The following is a 21,149-nucleotide window of genomic DNA, read 5'->3' as shown; positions in this document are numbered from 1 at the left end:
AGTCATTGCTACTGTGTCAAAGGCCTGTTTAAGGATGGACTCCATCTGTTTATCATAAGCATCCACTGGGATAGTTGTTGTTTGCTTAGAGATGGCACAGACCAGCATGTCCACTTTAGGGAAATGCAAACGCTATCTCACTGCCGGATCCAGCTTCTAATGCTCGTCCCCCTTGCTTCTGGGGCATCCCATTCCAGGTCAATCAACTCCCGAACGACTTCCAGTACTGTAAATTAGTAAGAGACTTTCCATAGGGAAATCAGAAAGGAAAATTGGTTCTTACCTGCTAATTTTCGTTCCTATACTACCAAGGATCAGTCTAGACCGCTGGGTTGTGTCTCCCTTCCAGCAGAGGGAGTCAGAAAAAAAAAAACTGAAAAGGCACCCCCCTTTTAACCTGGTGTGCCACCTGCAATCCCTCAGTATATACGATATCAAAGCAGAATAACCAATAAAGGAGAACAAATCCCCAAACATAACAACCAAACATAACCAGTGGCTACAACAATTCGCGTGGTAAAATAAACAAACCGTACTGCTGCATAACATATCAAGAAGATTCCTTCCCATGCCTGTAAAGAACTCTGCCGAGGTAAGAAGAAGGAAGAAAACATACAGAAAAAACGGACTCTCCAAAAAAAACCCAAGGGCGGGCATCTGGACTGACCCTTGATACTACAGGAACGAAAATTAGCAGTTAAGAACCAATTTTCCTTTCCTTGTACGTACCAGGATCAATCCAGACTGCTGGGATGTACCAGAGCTGCCCTAATTCGGGTGGGATCTGGACAGTCCTGCGCAAAGAACACTGCTGCCAAAACAGTTGACCTCCAGATCCCGGACGTCCATACGATAATGTTTTGCAAAAGTATGCAAGGATTTCCAAGTGGCTGCTCTACAAATCTCCTGCGGTGAGACCGACTGGCTCTCCGCCCAAGAGAGCGCTTGAGACCTGGTAGAGTGTGCTTTCAAGCCTTCTGGTATGGCACGCCCTGCGCAAAGATAAGTGGAGGAAATGGCCTCCTTCAACCACCTAGCAACCGTAGCTTTGGATGCCTTGTGTCCCCGTCTAGGACCAGTCAATAAGACAAACAAATGATCCGATAATCGAAAAGCATTGGTCACCTCTAGATAGCGAAGGAGAACCCGGCGCACATCCAACTTATGCAGATCCTTACCAGTCACAGAAGTCGGATCCAAATTCGGGAAGGCCGGTAACTCTACCGTCTGATTGACATGAAAAGCCGCTACCACCTTGGGCAAGAAGGAGGGAACGGTCCGCAGCGAAACTCCAGAATCCGAAATACGAAGATACGGATCCCGACACGACAAAGCTTGAAGCTCTGAAATTCGCCATGTGGAGGTAATGGCTACCAAAAAAAACAAACAGTCTTGAGTGTCAAATCCTTCAGCGTAGCCCGCCGGAGGGGCTCAAAAGGAAGACCACATAAGCCCTTGAGAACTAAATTGAAGCTCCAGGCAGGACAAATTTGTCGTACCGGTGGGCGCAAATGCTTGGCCCCCTTCAAAAAACGGGACACATCTGGATGAGCTGCCAGTGAAAAGCCATCAATCTTGCCCCGCAGGCAACCCAGTGCCGCGACCTGCACGTTAGACCTTTCTTCAGTCCCTCCTGCAGAAAGGATAGGATGTGTGCCACCGAAGCCAGACGCGGGGGGACGTTCAAACCTTGGCACCAAGAGTCGAAAACTCTCCAAACATGAATATAGGCCAACGACAAGGACAATTTCTGTTCATGCAAGAGGGTAGAAATAACCGAATATGAATATCCCCTCTTCCTCAATTGCCTCCTCTCATAAGCCAGGCCGCTAGAAAAAAGTGATCCGCTCAATCGAAAAATACTGGACCTTGTCAAAGAAGATTCGGAAGGTGGGTGAGACACACCGGACCGTCGATTGCCAACGAGATCAGATCCGCAAACCACGGCCTTCGGGGCCACTCTGAGGCTACAAGAATGACAAACCCCCGTGGTTCTCTATCCGACGCATGATCTTGCCCACTTGTGGCCAAGGCGGAAACACAAACAGCAGTACGCCGCAAGGCCAAGGAAGGACGAGAGCATCCACTGCTTCCGACCCGTGGTCTCTCCGACGACTGAAAAACTGGGGCGCCTTTGCATTTGTCCGAGTTGCCATCAGGTCGAGGTGTGGAACCCCCCAACGACGAGTGATCAACCGGAAAGCTGCGGACAATTCCCACTCGCCGGGAACTAGATGCTGGTGGTCGCACATTGTCCACCCCAGCTATGTGCGAGGCCGCCAACCGGACCAGATGTCGCTCTGCCCATGTCATGAGCCTTTCGGCCTCCCAGGCCACCGACCGGCTCCTGGTTCCCCCTTGGCGGTTGATGTAGGCTACCGTAGTCGCGTTGTCTGACAAGACTCACACCACACACAGCTACCAGAGGGAGAAGAACAAGTAACGCCAGGCGTACCACCCTAGTTTCCAATCGATTGATTGACCACGTCGCCTGATAACTTGTCCAACGACCCTGAGTGGATTGTGACTGGCAAACTGCTCCCAAACCAGTGAGGCTGGCATCAGTCGTGACTATTACCCACTTTAACCTCTTCAGCCTTTCCTCATAGGGGAGCTGTTCCATCCCCTTTATCATTTTGGTTGCCCTTCTCTGTACCTTCTCCATCGCAACTATATCTTTTTTGAGATGCGGCAACCAGAATTGTACACAATATTCAAGGTGTGGTCTCACCATGGAGCGATATAGAGGCATTATGACATTTTCCGTTTTATTAACCATTCCCTTCCTAATAATTCCTAACATTCTGTTTGCTTTTTTGACTGCTGCAGCACACTGAGCAGACGATTTTAAAGTATTATCCACTATGATGCCTAGATCTTTTTCCTGGGTGGTAACTCCTAATATGGAACCTAATATCGTGTAACTACAGCAAGGGTTATTTTTCCCTATATGCAACACCTTGCACTTGTCCACATTAAATTTCATCTGCCATTTGGATGCCCAATCTTCCAAGGTCCTCCTGTAATGTATCACAGTCTGCTTGTGATTTAACTACTCTGAATAATTTTGTACCATCCGCAAATTTGATAACCTCACTCGTTGTATTCCTTTCCAGATCATTTACATATATATTGAAAAGCACCGGTCCAAGTACAGATCCCTGAGGCACTCCATTGTTTACCCTTTTCCACTGAGAAAATTTACCATTTAATCCTACTCTCTGTTTCCTGTCTTTTAACCAGTTTGTAATCCACGAAAGGACATCGCCTCCTATCCCATGACTTTTTAGTTTTCGTAGAAGCCTCTCAGGAGGGACTTTGTCAAACGCCTTCTGAAAATCCAAATAGGATTCACCTTTATCTACATGTTTATTAACCCCTTCAAAAAAATGAAGCAGATTTGTTAGGCAAGACTTCCCTTAGGTAAACCTTCATTGGGACTGCTTACCTCCGGTGGCCCCTTGAGAGCCTCCCTCCCGAAATGGCCTCCGACCACGAAAGGAAGTAGGCCAAGACTGAGCTCTCTGAGTCTGTTGTCGGGTGGGAAAAGCGGGCGGCCGCGACTGCCGAAATCTGCGCTGTCCTCGGAAACGGTAACGCGCTGCCCTAAAGGGCCTGGAAGACTTAGGCTTGTCTTCAAGCAATTTATACACCTTATTCTCCCCAAGAGACTTAATTAGGGCGTCAAGTTCCTCCCCAAACAACAATTTTCCCTTAAAAGGAAGATTACCCAACTGAGTTTTGGAAGAAACGTCTGCGAACCAGTTCCGGAGCCAGAGAAGCCGCCTAACTGAGATTGAAGTGGCCATGTTGCGTGAAGGCATTGCCGGAAAGTTGAGTTACTTGTAAACCGATACGATGTGCAAACGGTTGGTATATAAAAAGTTCTAAATAAAATAAATAAGATGCCCGTAACAGATCATATAATGCATCCACTGTGTAAGCTACCGTGGACTCCATTCTATTCACCTGATCTGCTTCCTCTGACAGCAACACCTGTGATGTGAGCATTTGCTGGACCCACCTGAGGGTCGCTCGCTGCATGAGGCTACTGCAGACCGCCACTGTAACACAGAGCGCTGACACCTCAAAAATGCACTTGAGGACTTCTAGCCGCCTATCCTGTAAGTCCTTAAGAGCCGTCGCTCCTGTAACAGGAATGGTGGTCCGCTTGGTGACCGCAGTAACCGACGCGTCCACCTTGGGAATCCTGAGGATATCCAAGGCTTCCTCGGGTAAAGGGTAGAGTTTGTCCATCGCCCGTCCCACCCGCAGGGTCACGTCCGGAGATTCCCACTCCTGAGTGACCAACTGCTTAAGCATTGGGTGGAAAGGAAAAGTTTGGGGTAGGGCACGCAGCACCGAGAGTACTGGTTTCCCCTTAACTGGCTCCGAACTGGGGACTGGTGCCTCCACTTCCAGTTCCCTCCAGGACAAAGGGGATCAAGAGATCCAACTCCTCCCGGCGAAACAGCCGAGAAACCCGGGGGTCGTCCCCCTCTACTGGAGCGGACTCATCAACACCCCCATCTAGGTTTTGGAGAAGAGGATCCAGAAAAGATCCCAAGGGAGCAGGATCCGAAGCCCTCCCAGGGACCAAAAGGGCATCCAGAGATGTGTTCCGTCACACAATCTTCGCGGGAGAGGGCTGCTCATCCTGCTGATGATCTTCCTCCTCCAAAAAAGCCCCATGTATAAGTAAAATAAATTTTGAAGAAAAAACTGACTGGCCCTTTAAGGGATCCGATAGGTGAGGAGGAGGGGGGAGGACTGGGCTCCCCGAGGGGGCGGGCCCTGGATCGCACTGTCGAATGGGACTCAGACTGGGAGGAGAAATCAGAAAATCCTCTCCCCCAGTCGGCAGGCAGGGCTCCGACAAAATGGCTGCCGTTCCCGCGCGCACCGGCGACAGACCCGGAAGCGATCGCCGTTCCGCACCTCATGGCAAAATGGGCCCAAAATCTCCCCTGGACGAGCCCTCCCCCCCATTGTCAGCCGCGAGAGGTGCAACCCCGCCTCCCCACATGCTGAGCACGTTAGCCCTCATGGCATCCGGGGGGGGTGTTCCAAACAGCACGGTAGGAAAGAAAAAGGAAGAACTTAAAATACCCTGCCGACTCACGGCCTTCCAGAGCTCTGGGAACGCTGCAGCACCAGAGGAAACTCGTCTCGGGGCACCGAGGGGAGGGGCAGGCCCACCGGTTCATCCCCCTCCAGAAAGAGATGGCCCTCTGGGAACCAGGCTTTTAGAGCTGCCAGCCCCTGCCTTACTTCTACCGCTGCTGAGTGAAACCAACTTGCTGTAGCCAAAGGTTATCTAAAGCATCCAGAGCCTTAGAACTCTGTAAAAAAAAAAAAAAAAAGTAACTAAATTTAAAGAAATTGAAAAATCAGGACTGCAGGTTCTGTCAACCCTTCTGCTGAGAGAGAGAAAATACTGAGGGATAGCAGGTGGCACACCAGGTTAAGAGGGGTGCCTTTTCAGTTTTTTTCTCAGACTCCCTCTGCTGGAAGGGAGACAACCCAGCGATCTGGACTGATCCTGGTATGTACAGGGAATGGTATTTTTCTTTGGTTCCGGCATAGAGTCTGCCCCAGGAACTCCTAGCATTTTCAGGGTCTGGGAAACCAGGGCTGGCAATTTGTCTGTATGGAAAAATATGTATAGTGTGATACGATTCTAAGCCAGGGGGAATTTCCCCATCTTCCAAGGAATCCATATCCTCCTCTTTGTCCATGCCATCTAGGTCCCTGCCAAGAATACCCTAGGTGAGGCAAGGCATGCCTTAAGGTCTGTTGATAGGACTGGGAGAGGGAGGGCTTACTGGTTGAGTTCTGTCTAGACAGGGGCAAGTGAGGTAGCAGACTGTGCCTGTACGAAGACTTGAAGGCCGTGGAAAAATTCCACCCAAGAGAAGGCAGCTGGGTCCATGCCTGGCCCAGGAGGTACTGGGGTAGGCGCCGCTGAATTTCCCTCTCCCGTGGATGACCCAGTCATGGGGGTACTTAGATTCAAGGTACTTCCAAGTTAAAGCTGTGACTAACCCATCTTCTGAATGGGAGAAGTCAGGCTTAGCAAAGTTCGGGGAGGCCAACTCTCCCTGGGCCTCCTCACAGTGCTGACAAATTGGAATCCAGGTCAAACTGAGTAGCCCTAACACAAGCAGCACAGCGAGAATGGCACTTATGTTTCTTTGCTGCTGAAGCCATTAGACACGACAGTTGCAAATTCAGCCGGCTCATGCTTGAAGACTTTTGTGCGCACAGATTTCGGGCAGCTAAGTGGGCCGTGGCGAGATGTGTGCACAGCCCGTGCACTCTGGAATTCTGCAACTAAGTAGAGTGCGCATAGATTGTGCGCGTATGCCTGCACACACACTTGAGCACACAGCTGATATACACCATGCGTTCCGGCAAACGGAAAAGAGATCACATCACAGAAACAGACGGAATTACACTGGCTACCCATTGAACAAAGAATTCAGTACAAAACACTTTGCACCATACATAAATTAATGCATAATGAAAAAGCAGAATGGCTGAACACAGCCCTTCGTGTACACGTCCCAAACAGAAACCCGAGATCAGCCAACAAAGCACTTCTTACTATTCCATCAATCAAAACAGCAAGACTAACACAAGTAAGAGAGAGAGCACTATCCCTAACAGGACCCATACTATGGAACACCATACCCTTGGAGTTAAGATTACAAAGTAACAACAAAACCTTCAGAAAAAAATTTAAAAACCTGGCTCTTTAAAGAAGCCTATCAAAAAGAGAAAGGAGAATAGCACCCAGGGGAATGCAGGTACAAACAAAACAATGAAACAACAAACACATAACCAAAACCATTATGTGTATAATTTTATTTGTGAATTAGTTCAAGTTTCAATTGTAGTTCATCAATAAAGGTTAAAAGTACAATGAGAAAGCTAATCTCGCATCCTAATCTGATACAATGAGAAATGGACATGACTCATTACACTCACCAATTAATATTATTTACAAACTATGTTACCGATCCTTAAACGTTAAAATAAATAAATAATAAAGCACGGTGCACAGAACGCACGCAAGATGGCACCTACCACATAGTATGCCAACTCAGCCTGAAGCAGGGCCTAGCCCACTGGAGCCTGCTCAAATTCCCAGATCTCAGCAATGGAGAGGGAATGACGTCAGTACAGTGCGCTGAGCAAGGAGACCAAAGGAAGTCTTACCGAAACCCCTCCATTTCTGAACGGGAAATCTTTTTTTTTTTTTTTTTTTTTTTAACTTTTTTAAACCTGGGCTCAGCGCATAACAGCTGAGTACAGAGACGATCTCTGGCTGCCTGGGGAGAGGGCTTTGGCCGTCACCACCATGCTCAGCTTCCTGCACTCGCTACCTTTCAGCTGCTTCAGCAGCAAAGTCCACGCCGGGAACCGGCTACAGGACCCAAGGCACACCCTCTGAGGGATCTTGAAAATCGCCTCAGGAATTCTCAACTGGGGGCGGGACCTTTAGGTATCATCGCAGGAAAGCGGGGCTCAATCTTTCTCCAATTTAAAGGTAAAATGTCTTCTTCTAAAGAGTACGGCGAACATCTGCTAGGAGTTGGAGAGACACTGAAGGGCCGAGGTCACTGCATGGGGTGTATTCTAAGCTGATGTCAACTTTGAAACCCGACTCCATCTCCATCTGCTAGCAATGGAGCATATAACCCATTGGTCCTGAGTCCATCTGGCTACACGCTAGGAAATCTTGAGTTTAAGGGAAACACTTAACTACTAAGGAAAGAAATTATAAAAATGTTATTAAAGTAAGAATTATGCTCTCTCCTCTGAGAGTCAAAAGGTACCCTCAGAGAAGGTAGTAACAGCAATGTTAGAAATAATGCTAACAGCGCAAATAGGAGCACCGTTAAAGACTGCTCACTTGGGAGCATCCAAGGGATCTGCCCTTGTTTAGCTCTACCCCAAGTCAAGAGCTAAATCAGTTTTATGCCTCCATTGTCTGAATTTAAAGGCAGCTCCTCACCCAGTAAAAATTGTCACCAACAGTCATTTTTTTTATGGGTTTGACTGTAAATATTACAACCCTTATCATAAGGTGGCAGTTACTATCCTTAAGAGAACCATGGGGGGTATCCTGCAAGTCATAGCAGATATCACCATGGGAAGCATGCTGGGCAGACTGGATGGATTATTTGCTCCTTTCCTGCAGTCATTACTGTAATAGTTGAGTGTATCCCAGCCTCCCACCCTTCCCCCCATCCCTAAGGCTGCAGGATTTCCAGGCCATTTTTGAAGCAGCCTCCATTAATTCTTTTTTAAGTCTGTTCTTTATTGGACATAGAGAGACTCCTTTTGCTTTCCCCTGTCAGAATATGTAATGTGCTCACCTGCCAGCGCAGGTACTTGTAATCCATGTGTCCCACAAACAAGGATTTGGTGGTAAAGGCATAAGGCTGCACTTCAACGTCAGCTCTTGTCACCTTAGAAAGAGAAAAAAAAAACAAAACATACTCAAAGTGACTCCACTACTTTATCTACCACAGCATGTTCCCACACTAAACACCCAAAAAAAGTTAACAACTGTCAGAACACCAACACAATAGCAAACACATGTGGACTCAAGCTTTTTGCCTGGCTCTTTATCGTGATTTCATTCACCACAAAAGCTAGAATTGCTTAAAGTGACTGGCTGAGTCAGACTTTCCTAGCAAATGAGCCCCAACACTCAGTTGTATATGGGCCATTTAACACATTAACTATGCTCTCTGTAAAGCGAATGATAGTATAAGATAAGCATTTAGTGTTAGGCCCAGATATAGAAGAGCCAACCTACATATATACAGAAAATAAAGCAGAGATCTTTTCAACTGTGTGTCTGAGAAAAGCAAGAGAGACTCAAGTATGAGAATATTCTACTGGAGGTTTGGGAAGAAAAACAGACACTGTGTTGCAGTTGAGATCAGATAAATATGGTCTGGTTTATGCTGTGAGCAAACAATGAAACACTATGCCTTATGCCTGTCTCATTGTTTCTCTACAACTCATTTACTTGCTGGATAAATCTAAAAAATTCTGGTAAAATTTCCTGTTGATAGCTTTGACAAAATGGTGTTCAGCAGGCGTGTTTGTACGAATATCTGCACCATCTTGTGCACTGCTCTCACAAGGTTAACTATACTGCATTGGTCTTTTTATTTTTGCCACATCATGCCCTCAAAACAAAAACAGGCAATTGTTTTTTTCTAACAAGTCTCAACGGTAATAAATAAAGTAGTATATAACCTAAACAATTTTACTCAACTACATGAAAAGCTTTTTAAACATATAAGAAAATATAAATAAAAATATGTAATTTGACATTTTATTTAATGTATTGTAAACTGCTTTGTTTTGTTTTTTTTTTTAAAGATGGTTTCTCAAAATCAAACTATATGCAAGAACAAACATTCTGAGAAAAATAAGATCTTGTGTTACACAAACCTTGTTTATAAAGCTAGATTTTCCAACATTTGGGTAACCACACAGCAGAAGAGTTCTTGTGTTGGGATCAATGGTTGGCAAACGGGACAGATGCTGGCGTACTATAAAAACAACAGCATAAGCTATAACAAAATATAACAGCAGATCATGGGCCAAGATTTCTCGAGAATTTATTCTGCTCACTGTTGCATAATAGTGCAACATGCTAGTTACAAAAAGGGATGCACAAATGGTACAATCATAGAACAGCAGCAGCAGATAGCCAAAAGAGGAATAGAACAAGAAAAAGAAAAATATGAGTAGAATTTGGCTATGGAAGAGCCAAATAAATAGTCCCATAGACACCAAAAGAGTGCTAACTTCACAATTTCAGTCCTACAATGTCCAAAAAAGCCTGTCTAGTTTCAAAAAAACTAACATGTAAAAGATAAATTAGCTTATACCTTCACTACCATTTATCAGCCATACTGCCAAATCCCCAGATTTATCAAATCGCGTTATGGCGTTTTCAGCTGCAAAAAACGCCTTACGCAAACAATAAGCACCATAATACATGATGCAATGCATATTTTTAAAAGGGGAGAGATTGGGGAGGAGTCAGGGGCGGGATTTCTGAAAAAGTGGGCTGGCTTCGCACTTTGCAAAGCCATAATGCATGATATCGCAGTTTTAACACCTTTTTAACTACACCTTTTTCAGTTGTGTTAAGCTGCGCGATATCATGCATAATGCCCATAATGCAATTTGCTCGTAAATTCCGTTTTGGGCATTTTTAGGCTGGGGAACGGCCTGAGAGGAGAGGAAGAGAGAGAAGTACAATAGCATAACCAGTTACCAATGTCTGTCGGAGATTACTGGCTCCTGAGCACTGGAAGAAACTCTGTATTATACAGGAGTTGCTCCACTCGTTCTATGTGTAGGTACATATAGATTATTGTCAAAGTTTATAACTTCTGGGAGGAGTTAGTCTAGTTGATACTTTGTACACATTTCAAACACATGGCATGCTGGCTGCTGTATCCAAGTAGTCATTTACATACCTCATGTACTTTTAAAGTTTGTGCATGATTGCCAAATGGATTTGACCATCCCAATGAGCTATGCCAGTTTTGTACACGATACCCAATTCATGTGCGATTATCCTAGTGGTCTAACTTCAATCGTCAACCTCCATGGCACACAAGCAATAGCAACCTTTAATATGAATTTTAGGGCAAAAGCACCCTGTCTGTATAAATATGTAAAATTACAAGAACTTTTTGAGAGCATGTGGTACCCTTTTGTAGTGAAATAGGGGCTATTATGTGCACTGTGATTTCTTGTTTTGCCCTGAGACATGTTTCACCCATTTCCCTTAAGCTAGCCTGCAAGTGGTATTCTAACCTTTACAACACTGTAGCTTGAGATTTGTAATTACTGTCCCACCAAGGTGAGGCTTGCACAGCATAATTCCCAGTATCCTCAAGGTCCTGTAAGATTATAACATCCTATAGTGCCATTTGTCAGATAGCTATTACTCCCTGCCCTGACTGGTCCTTCAGATACAGCCAACAAAGAACTAGCCCTGCTGGCAGCACAAAGGAACCAACTCTGTGCCAAGGCCCTATCCGAACTCAACACATTCTTGTTAGGAGAGCCTCTCCTGAACTTCCCCAGGTATTAGCTAAATCAGAGGTCCTCAAACTTCTTGAGCAAAGGGCTACATGAGACATTTCAAATAACTGAGAGGACAAAGATGAATCCTGTTTAATGAGCAGAAGGGAGATGGAGTGTATGAGTGGGAGAGAGTGCACCAGAAATGCACTATCCTACCATTCACTTCCTCCCTTTTGCCCAAGGAAATAATGACGATGGCATAGGTGGTGTTGGAGGGGGTGCTGGTGTAAGCAGTTGCCCTATGGAGTTTGGCCCTTTTAGTGATTTTTTTTTTTGGCTAACATCCTGCCCCCTGCCTCCCCCTCTCTCAATTAAGGGCCAAACTCCATAGAGCAATGGTTACACCAACACCACCTCAGGGAACCCTACCACTTGCCTACTCCATAGTCATTATTTCCTTGAGCAAAAGGGAGGAAATGAGTGGTAGGATGGTGCATTTCTGGTGCACTCTCTCCCACTCATACACTCCCCACACCATATACTCTTACTTGCTCTATTTCTCACCCCTTTCCCTCTATCCCCTCTTTTCCTCTCACACAAACTTTTTCCCCTTCTCTCCCCCACTTTCCCTCCTCCCCTCTCCTCACTCAATACTCCCTTTCCCTGCCATTCCCCTCACCTCGCTGGAGTTTACTCACTAACGGACCTTTCTTCTGCTGACAGGGATTGGGGATTCGCCAGCACTGCAGCCTTCACCCTGCCAACCCCAGTGACTTCTTCCTGCTGGTGGGGGTTGGATACCCCACCAGCACTACGATAGTTACTGTGCTGCCTGCAGTTGTCTTCCTCCTACTGCTGGCGGGGGTTGAGGTCTCTGCCAGCATTCATGCCTTTACCGCCACACATGAACAAAAAAAAAAGATAATCCTTGCACCATGGTCCAATTTGACCCTAGGCAAAGAAAGTTTGGTCGATCAAGAAAAGTTCCCCTTTGGGCCAGATGTGTCTCATGGGCCACAGTTTGCAGACCCCCTGGGCTAAGTACAGTGAAACTTGCCAGTTTAACTGTATGAAACCTAGTTATTCTGCAAATTATCTTTTTGGTTCACTGCTCTTACTATTTAATAAACCTTTTATTTTGTTAGCTCTGTCACTGTAACTGATAAGACAATATCAGTATTTTTTGTGTTTTGTCTATAAATGCATTTCTAGGAACTTTGTAACCCATATATTATGTGGTGTCTCTCAGTGCCCCCTAGAAACCATGAGGGGATAGCTTGTAAGCAGAGAACTTGTCCAAAGGCACACAGGAATCCAGTTGGTAGGCAGGAGGTTGCCAGTATACTGGGTACACTGGAACCTGTATGTTAGGGGGTAGCGTGGTGTTATGCATCACCAACTGTATACTGCCAGGCCTATGGAAGCACTTATCTACATATCATTATCAGTATATAAAATAATTCAAATGCCCCTTTTTCTGAGAGTTTACAATTTGAGTATTAGGAGATTATGTGGCTTACACAAAGACGCAAGAACAGTGGGATATTAGGAATGAAAACCAGCACCTCTAAATTTGTAGCTGTGAGTTCTAAGCACTATGCTGCACTGCCAGCTTACTAACAGGGTCATTCCTCAAAATGCATTATGGCTTTAACACCATAACGCATGCTTCACGATAAAGATACATTTAGGCATTTTTGAGCTGGGGGGTGGGGGGAGAGAGAGAGAGAGAGAAAAAGACACAGACACACACACACAGGGGAGGCCTTCACAGTAAGCAACTCTTTGTATCTATAGGAGGGCCAGCTAATAACTCAAGGTAAGGTTTTGGGGGTGATTTAGGGTTTTGATGCCAGTTTGATGTGCAGAGTGAGACGTATGAACAGCAAGGTACACCTCGGTGAAGATTTGATGTCATTTGGAGTGAGAAAAGTCTCACAAAGATGAGATTTCTACAATGTTCTCTCACCCTAGTTTGATGAGACTTTCCTCACTCCAAATGAAGTCAAATCTTCACTGAGGTGTACTGAGCTGTTCGTACGTCTCACTCTGCATGTCAAACTGGCCCCAAAACCCTAAACCACCCCCAAAACCTCACCTCCAGTTATTAGCTGGCCCTCCTACAGGGATATAAATAGTTGACTACTATGAAGGTCTTATAAAGAGGCTCGCTTGCTCTCTCTCTCTCACCTGTCTGGGCATTTTGCAAGTAGAGAACTACAAGTATTGCGGGGTGCGAAACCTTTAACGCACCCCGTGATACACTACCTATGCAAAGCGCTAACATAACAGTGCGATAATTCTAAAATTGTAAATATGCACACCTTTTTCTTATCACAGGCGTTATCCATGCAAAATCATAGCATTTTGATTAACCTAGGTGTAAATTAGGATTCACTCTTGCCAAACTTATCCAAGAAATGTGGAATACAGGAAACAAGATATACACACTATGCCAACTGCAAAATAAAATTCCCACATCCAACCATAGTAACACAGCAACAGTTAATGATGGCAGATAAATACCAAAATGGTCCATCCAGTCTGCCCAGTAAGTTGCTTAGGATAATGACTGCTGCTCCATGCAGGTTACCTCCATGCCTTATTTTAAGGGTAGTAACTGCCGCTGCATGCAAGTACTCCCATATAGAAACGTATAACAGAGATTACTCCACTTCTTTATTTCTATTCTCTAGCCACTAGGGATCCTCTGTGTTTGTCCCACGCCCCTTTAAATTCAATTACCTTCTTGTCCTTACTATCTACGCAACAATTCACTCATATTGTTAGATCAGAATATGTAAGCATATTGTGTTCCTATCGTACACTAACACATGTAGAATTGCCTGTATTGTTCAATTTTAATTCAATGTAGTACGTGTTTTGGGACATGAAACCTCTCAATAGCATGAGCTTTGTCCCTTCAAACCCAATCTTTTTATGTCCCCACAGCTGAATTGAAAACAGTGACTACATATCAGCATTACATAATAGTTTATGCTGCATCATGACATCCGATATATTGTAAGGACAATTTTCAAAGGCATTTTTGGGGGTAAAACTTTTTTTTTTTTTTTTTTTTTTAAATAGTTTTGAAAATTGCCCCTTCTCTCAAACGCAGCTAAAAGTCACTTCCTGACCCCCCTCCCTTTTTTTAGTTTAACAAGCAATAATGCTATAAATGAGCATATTGTCATATGCAGGGGGAAAAAAACAAAACAGAAAACAGACCAATAAAGATAAGAATTAAAAAATCCTTCAGGTCCATAAGTCATAGAAAACTGACGAGCTCTATAAGTTGTACAAAGTTGTACCTTGCTCAAGGTATTCCAAGCTCTGCTTCTGTCTCTTGATAATTGTGCACATGCGGCCCAAGGCAGCACGTTTCAGCTGCTTGCAGCGGTACAAGGAATCTCCATATTTCATCAGTCGCACATAGTCCTTGGCAACACTTGAAAGGGAACAAAACAAAACGAGAGAAACTTAAACCTGCATGTAGGTTGAGATGAAGGGAAGACATGAGAAGGAGAAAAAAATCTCTTACTTGTCAATTAGATTCTTGGCAATGTTGATCTGTCCCAAGGCCAATTTATAATGATCTCTGTCATAAAGAACGTTCATCAAATCTGCATAAAACGGGTGAACATCCTTTAGAAAAAATAATAAAGTATTACTACTTTTAAAAGGGATATTTTCAAAATTTTGAACAAATAAAGTACCCAAAGTAAAGTTATTCAGTGACAAGACTCATGAAATTGCTACACAGAACTGTAACACAGAATATGACACATCATGGGTTAAAATGACTTCTTCATCATGGATTTTTGGTCTGTCATACAGATCCCATTAATTGTTTACTGCCATTCTGTTTATACTGGTCTTTCTGCTAGGTCTCTGAAAGCTACATAACTGTTGCAGAACTCAGTGACTTGTATTATTTCTGGAAGGTCTAAGAGAGACAATGTTACTCCAGGCCTATATGACCTTCACTGGTTCCCAGTTCAACATAAGGTCACAATGCTTGTCATGCTTTATTTTGTCTGGACTATTTTCCATGGGCCAATACCTTGTTAATGATACACAATCCCACCCAGGACCTTGCAATGAGACTTATTAGATGCCCTTTCCACTAAGCAGGCTTGTCTTGCTGAGATTTGTAAGCTGTCTTTTTTGATTGCCGCTCACGAATTATGAAGCATCTTTCCTTGAAAGCCTATGCTTAATGGATTGTTCTAAGACATTCAAAACCTTATTGAAAACCTTTTTGTTCAGGCTGGCATTTGATTAACTAGATTGTTTTATGAAGTTTGTATTGGCAGGTTATTGATGTTTTTATGATATATTGTGTATTAATCTAATTTTTTACTGTTTCATGTTTAATTTATGTATGTTTTAATTGTAAATCGTGCAGCGCTTAGGCAGTAGGTGATTAATAAATCTAGAATAAACATAAAAGATAAAGTTTTGGATACTAATAGATAATAATGTGATTTCTGATGACAAGTAGAAGCACAGATACAATTGGAGAAATTACTTACCTGATAATTTTGTTTTCCTTAGTGTAGACAGATGGACTCAGGACCAATGGGTATAGTGTACTCCTGATAGCAGTTGGAGACGGATCAGATTTCAATCTGATGTCAGCCCTAGTACATATACCCCTGCAGGAAGTGCAGCTCTTCAGTATTCTCCTCGAAAAGCATTGTGGATATATGTATGAGTGACTAACTTGATAAACTTTATCAATTTGAATCGGTTGGACTGGATATAGCTGGAGACCGCCAGTGCCCTCATCCGAGAAACATCGACACCCGGTAGAATGGGTGTCCTTGCTGTAGGAAAGTGTGACTTACCCGTGAATCACTTGCTCGGCAGCCATGGGTGAGATGCTGAGTCCATCTGTCTACACTAAGGAAAACGAAATTATCAGGTAAGTAATTTCTCCATTTCCTAGCATGTCACAGATGGACTCAGGACCAATGGAATGTATAAAAGCTACTCCCGAACTGGGTGGGAGGCTGCCCGTTACCCACTTAGTACTGCCCTTGCGAATGCTGTGTCCTCCCGAGCCTGAACATCCAAGCGGTAAAACCTGCAGAAGGTGTGGATTTAGGACCATGTTGCCGTCCGACAGATCTCAGTGGGTGACAGTAACCTGGTTTCCGCCCAGGACACTGCCTGGGCTCTAGTAGAATGGGCCTTGACTAGTAGAGGCGGCAGCTTGCCGGCTTCTACATAGGCCGCCTTGATGACTTCTTTGATCCAGCGAGCTATGGTTGCTCGAGAGGCCGCTTCCCCTTGCCACTTCCCGCTGTGAAGGACGAATAGGTGGCCCGTTTTTCGTACGGGTTCCGACATTTCCAGGTATCTGGATTGGAGTCTGCCAACGTTGAGGTGGCGTAGACTTTGAGCCCCTTCCGAATTCTTATGCTCATCTGGCGATGGTAGCGAGTTGGAAGTGAGACACCACTTTGGGGAGGAACGAGGGAACCATGCGTAACTGGATGGTTCCCGGGGTGAGCCTAAGGAATGGCTCATGGCAGGACAGTGCTTGTAGCTCGGATATACGGCGGACTGAACAAACTGCCAGCAGGAAGGCTGTCTTCAATGTTAATAGTTGGAGAGACAGGCCGCGGAGAGGTCTGAAGGAGGTTCCTGCTAAGAAATCTAGGACCAGGTTGAGGTTCCAAAGAGGTACCAGCCACTTTAGGGGTGGTCAGATGTGCTTGACTCCTTTCAGGAAGCGGGAAACATCCGAGTGAGAGGCTATGCTGTCGCTCTCGCTCTTGGTTCTGTAGTATGACAATGCGGCCACCTGTACCTTGATGGAGTTGAGGGACAATCCCTTCTGTAGGCATTCCAAGATCGCAGGAATTTTGACTGAGCGTGGTATGTCGTGGTCCTCGCACCAGGCTTCAAATACTCTCCAAATCCTTATGTATGTTAGAGATGTGGAGAACTTGCATGCTCTGAGTAGGGTGTCAATTACAGCCCCCGAGTATCCGCTCTTCCTCAGGCAAGTCCTCTCAATGGCCAGACCATAAGAGAGAATCGAGCTGGATCCTCGTGGAGGATCGGTCCTTGCTGAAGCAGGTCTCTGGTGTGGAGGTAGTGGCAGGGGGGTCCTTGTCAGTAGTCTTCGCATGTCTGCTTACCACGGTCTTCTTGTTCAGTCCGGGGCCACAAGAAGAACTGGTCCCCTGTGGTGTTCTCTCTTGTGAATGATTGCGCCCAATAGGGGCCATGGCGGGAAGGCGTATAACAGAGTCTTCTGTCTGTCCCAGAGTATCGATTCCCTGGGACTGAGGTTCCCGTCTGCGACTGAAGAAACTGGGTACTTGAGTGTTGGACCGGTTTGCCAGGAGGTCCGTGTTTGGTGTTCCCCAATGGTTCGCTATCAGTTGGAACGCTGCGGTTGACAGCTTCCATTCTCCTGGGTCTAGACTTTCTCTGCTGAGGTAATCCGCAATGATGTTGTCTTTCCCGGCGATGTGGACGGCCGAAATCTCCTGGAGATACGCTTCTGCCCACGACATTAGTAGGTCTATTTCCAGAGACCCCTGTTGACTTCTGGTTCCTCCCAGACGATTGATGTAGGCCACTGTTGTGGCGTTGTCCGACATTACTCTGACCGCTTTGTCTCTGAGTCTGTGACCAAACCGTAGGCAGGCTAGTCTGACTGCCCGGGCTTCTAGGCGATTGATGTTCTAACATGACTCTTCTGTGTTCCAATGCCCTTGGGCGGTTAGCTCTTCGCAGTGTGCTCCCCATCCTTGTAGGCTGGCATCTGTGGTGAGCAGGATCCAGGTCGGTGAGGATAGTCTTGTTCCCTGGCTCAGGTGGCCGTCTTGTAGCCATCATCGAGTTGGGTCCGAAATCTGCCCGGGAGCTGTAGATGTACGGTGTAGTTCTGGGACAGTGGATTCCATTACGAAAGAAGTGAGCGCTGTAGGGGTCTCATGTGAGCTCGTGCCCATGGCACTACTTCCAGTGTGGATGCCATGAGACAGAGGACTTGTAGGTAATCCCATGCTGTGGGGCGAGGTTCGCTTAGCAGGGTTTGCAACTGGTTCATCAATTTTGACCTCTTGTCAGTGTCAGGATGACCTTGTCTTCTTTGGTGTCAAATCGGACTCCCAAGTATTTTAGAGATTGAGAGGGCTGCAGACAGCTCTTGTTTGTGTTGACCACCCATCCGAGGCTCTCCAGTAGAGTTTTGACTGTTGGTTGCCTGGTGACTTCCCCCTGATCAGTCAATCGTCTAGGTAAAGGTGCACAAGGATTCCTTCCTTCCTCAGTGTTGCCACCACCACCACCACCCACTATGATCTGGGTGAACATCCGGGGTGCTGTGGCTAACCCGAAGGGTAGTGCCCAGAACTGGTAGCAACGGTTCAGGATTTTGAAGCATAGGAAGCGCTGATGTTCTTGATGGATCGGAATGTGTAGGTAGGCTTCCGACAGATCCAAGGATGTGAGGAACTCTCCCAGTTGTATCGCCTTTATTACAGAGTGTAGGGTTTACATGCGGAAGCGGGGGATCTTCAGGTGACGGTTGACAGACTTGAGGTCCAGGATGGGTCTGAACGTTCCCTCTTTCTTGGGGACGATAAAATAAATGGAATAATGCCCAGTATTTATTTGTTGTGGAGGCACTGGGGTTATGGCCTCTAGGGCTAGCAATCTGGTCAGTGTAGCTTCCTCTGCCACCCTCTTGGAGGGGTCGTGGCAGGGGGATTCCACGAACATGTCCGGAGGAAATCCAGGTAGTACCTCTCTCAAATGATGGTTAGGATCCACTTGTCCGAAGTTATCTCAACCCATCTTTGGTAGAATAGGGCAAGTCTGCCCCCCTATGGCTTCTTCCTTTGGACAGGTCGGCTGATTCTCATTGTGGGGTACAGCTGGTGCCTGGTCCCGAGCTGGTTCCCCTTTTGTTGTGCTTGTTCCAAAAGGACTGGTTCCTGCCTATAGGACGAGGCGCTTGATAAGTGTTTCTGTATGGGTTGAAGCGCTGTGAACCTCTTCCCTTGGAAGTTCGGGGGAAGGGTCGCTGGTTTCTCTTATTCCTGTCCTCCGGTAGCCATGGCAGTGGGGACTCGCCCCATTTGTTAGCAAGTTTTTCTAGTTCGCTTCCGAACAGGAGGGATCCCTTGAAGGGCATCCTTGTCTCGTTTTGGAAGATGCGTCGGCTGACCAGCTTCGGAGCCAGAGTTGTCTCCTGGCTGAAGACACTCCTCTAGCTGCGGTGCGCAGCAGATCGGAAGCAGCATCTGCTAGGAATGATACTGCTGGTTCCATGGCTTTCCCAGAAGTGTTGCTCCTGGTCTATGATAGGCAGGCACGTGTCACCATGGCGCAGCAGGCTATCTGTAGGGACATAGCGGCGACGACAAAGGACTGTTTTAGGATGGATTCCAAACGCCTGTCTTGAGCATCTTTGAGTGCTGCACCTCCCTCCACTGGGATAGTAATGCGCTTCGAGACAGCACAGACCATGGAATCCACTTTTGGACATATCAGAAGGTCTTTGGCCGCCAGGACCAGAGGGTACATGGCTGCCAGAGTCTGTCCTCCTTTGAATGTAGACTCTGGGGCAACCCATTCCAGGTCAATTAGCTGTTGGACGGCTTGTAACAGAGGGAAATGGCAGGAGGTCTGACAGAGTCCCTCTAGCAAGGGATTCGTCTTAGGTTCCCCCGAGGCACTTGTGCCCGGGAAAGCAAGCTCCTTCAGGCTGTGGGTGACCAAGTCTGGAAGATCGTCCTTGGTGAAGAAGCGCCTCATGGTCCGGTGAGGCTCTGTCCCTGGGAGTTCCCCCTCCTCCAGGGGCTCTGATTCCTCCTCCGAGTTGTCTGTGGGTTGTAGGTGGGGCTTCTGGGCAGTGGATTCACTTCTCTGGGCCTAGAGGGTCCCAGGGCGCAGAGGTCCTCTGGTGGAGGCTGTGGCCATGTTATCGGAGGCTCCGTCTGCATATGAACGAAGGTGTGCAGGCCTCTGAAGAATTCCACCCAGGAGATAGACACTGGGTCCAAGCTGTGTCCCTCGGGGGTCCCGCTGGGGTTCGCTAGGTCCGGGGTGCTTATTGAGGAGCTAGAACCCAGTCCCGGCTGGGGCTGGCCCTGGGCTGGATCCCCCAGGACCTTGGCCTCTTCGTGTTGTGCAGCTCTGATGTGGCATGCTGGGTAGAGGCCCTGAGCCTTGAGCTCCTTTTCCTGTAGTGCCATGGATATAGGCGTGTAAAATCTGTTATGTGCTCCGGTGTGTCAAAGTTGTGCGCGTAGATTGGGTATGTGCTCAGGATATGCGCACTGGAGTGCACACAAATCGCAGTTATGCGCCTGGCATGGTAAGCGCGTATCTTGTGCGCACGGTACTTGAGTGTGTGACGTTGTGCGCACAAGGAATTCGTGAGCACGGCTCGCCTCTGTGCGCACAGACCGAAGCGGCGAACTGGGCGGCAAGCAGATCAAAATGATGCTGGCGACCACGCGGACAATATGGCGACCACCACAGGGGTCTCCACGTGGGAGTACCCTTGGATCTAACCGGAGTCTAGCCCTGCTAGGGCGGATCAGCCCGATGGCACTGGTCCCGGCTGGCGACCTGTGCGACTCCTCGAGCTTCGGAGACCGGAGTCTTTAAAGAAGATTTCTACCTTACCTTGTCTCGGCGTTTCCCGGTTTCGTTCTGGGCAGTCTCCGGCTGCGGGGGGGGGGGGGGGGGAGAAAGAGGGAAAATACCCCTCGAGGTTGCACCCGCTGCCTCGGGGGCCAGGTCCCCGCCGAGGGTTGGCCGCCGGGCTGAGGCTTACCTCCAAGGGATCGCAGAAATCACCTCGGGAATTCTCGACTGGGGGAACCCGAGGGTGTCACCGCAGGAGAGCGGGGCTCGTCTGTAGAGGTAAGATTTCTTCTTATTTTGGGTTTTCTCTGGTAAATTTACTCTAACGCTGTGAGAGTGTGCAAATAGTCCCTTACTGCTATGGAGACGGAAAATACTGAAGAGCTGCACTTCCTGCAGGGGTATATGTACTAGGGCTGACGCCAGATTGAAATCTGATCCATCTCCAACTG

The 21,149-nt window shown here is 46.8% G+C and overlaps 1 protein-coding gene across 1 annotated transcript in view; it reads right to left on the bottom strand.

Moving 5' to 3' along the window:
* Positions 1–21,149, bottom strand: part of GTPBP4 (GTP binding protein 4) — a 116,143-nt gene that overhangs the window by 78,995 nt on the left and 15,999 nt on the right. Inside the window, exons 3-6 of the mRNA XM_029588538.1 lie at positions 14,618–14,721; positions 14,388–14,524; positions 9,478–9,578; positions 8,385–8,477 (exon numbers count right to left, since the gene is read on the bottom strand). Of these exons, the coding sequence (XP_029444398.1) occupies positions 8,385–8,477; positions 9,478–9,578; positions 14,388–14,524; positions 14,618–14,721 (435 nt within the window). The remainder of the gene's footprint in view (positions 1–8,384; positions 8,478–9,477; positions 9,579–14,387; positions 14,525–14,617; positions 14,722–21,149) is intronic.

The sequence above is a fragment of the Rhinatrema bivittatum genome, chromosome 2, assembly GCF_901001135.1.
Source record: "Rhinatrema bivittatum chromosome 2, aRhiBiv1.1, whole genome shotgun sequence".
NCBI lineage: Eukaryota > Metazoa > Chordata > Amphibia > Gymnophiona > Rhinatrematidae > Rhinatrema > Rhinatrema bivittatum.
Note: the sequence above shows the minus strand (reverse complement) of the source record. Positions and strands in the feature narration are given on the sequence as shown.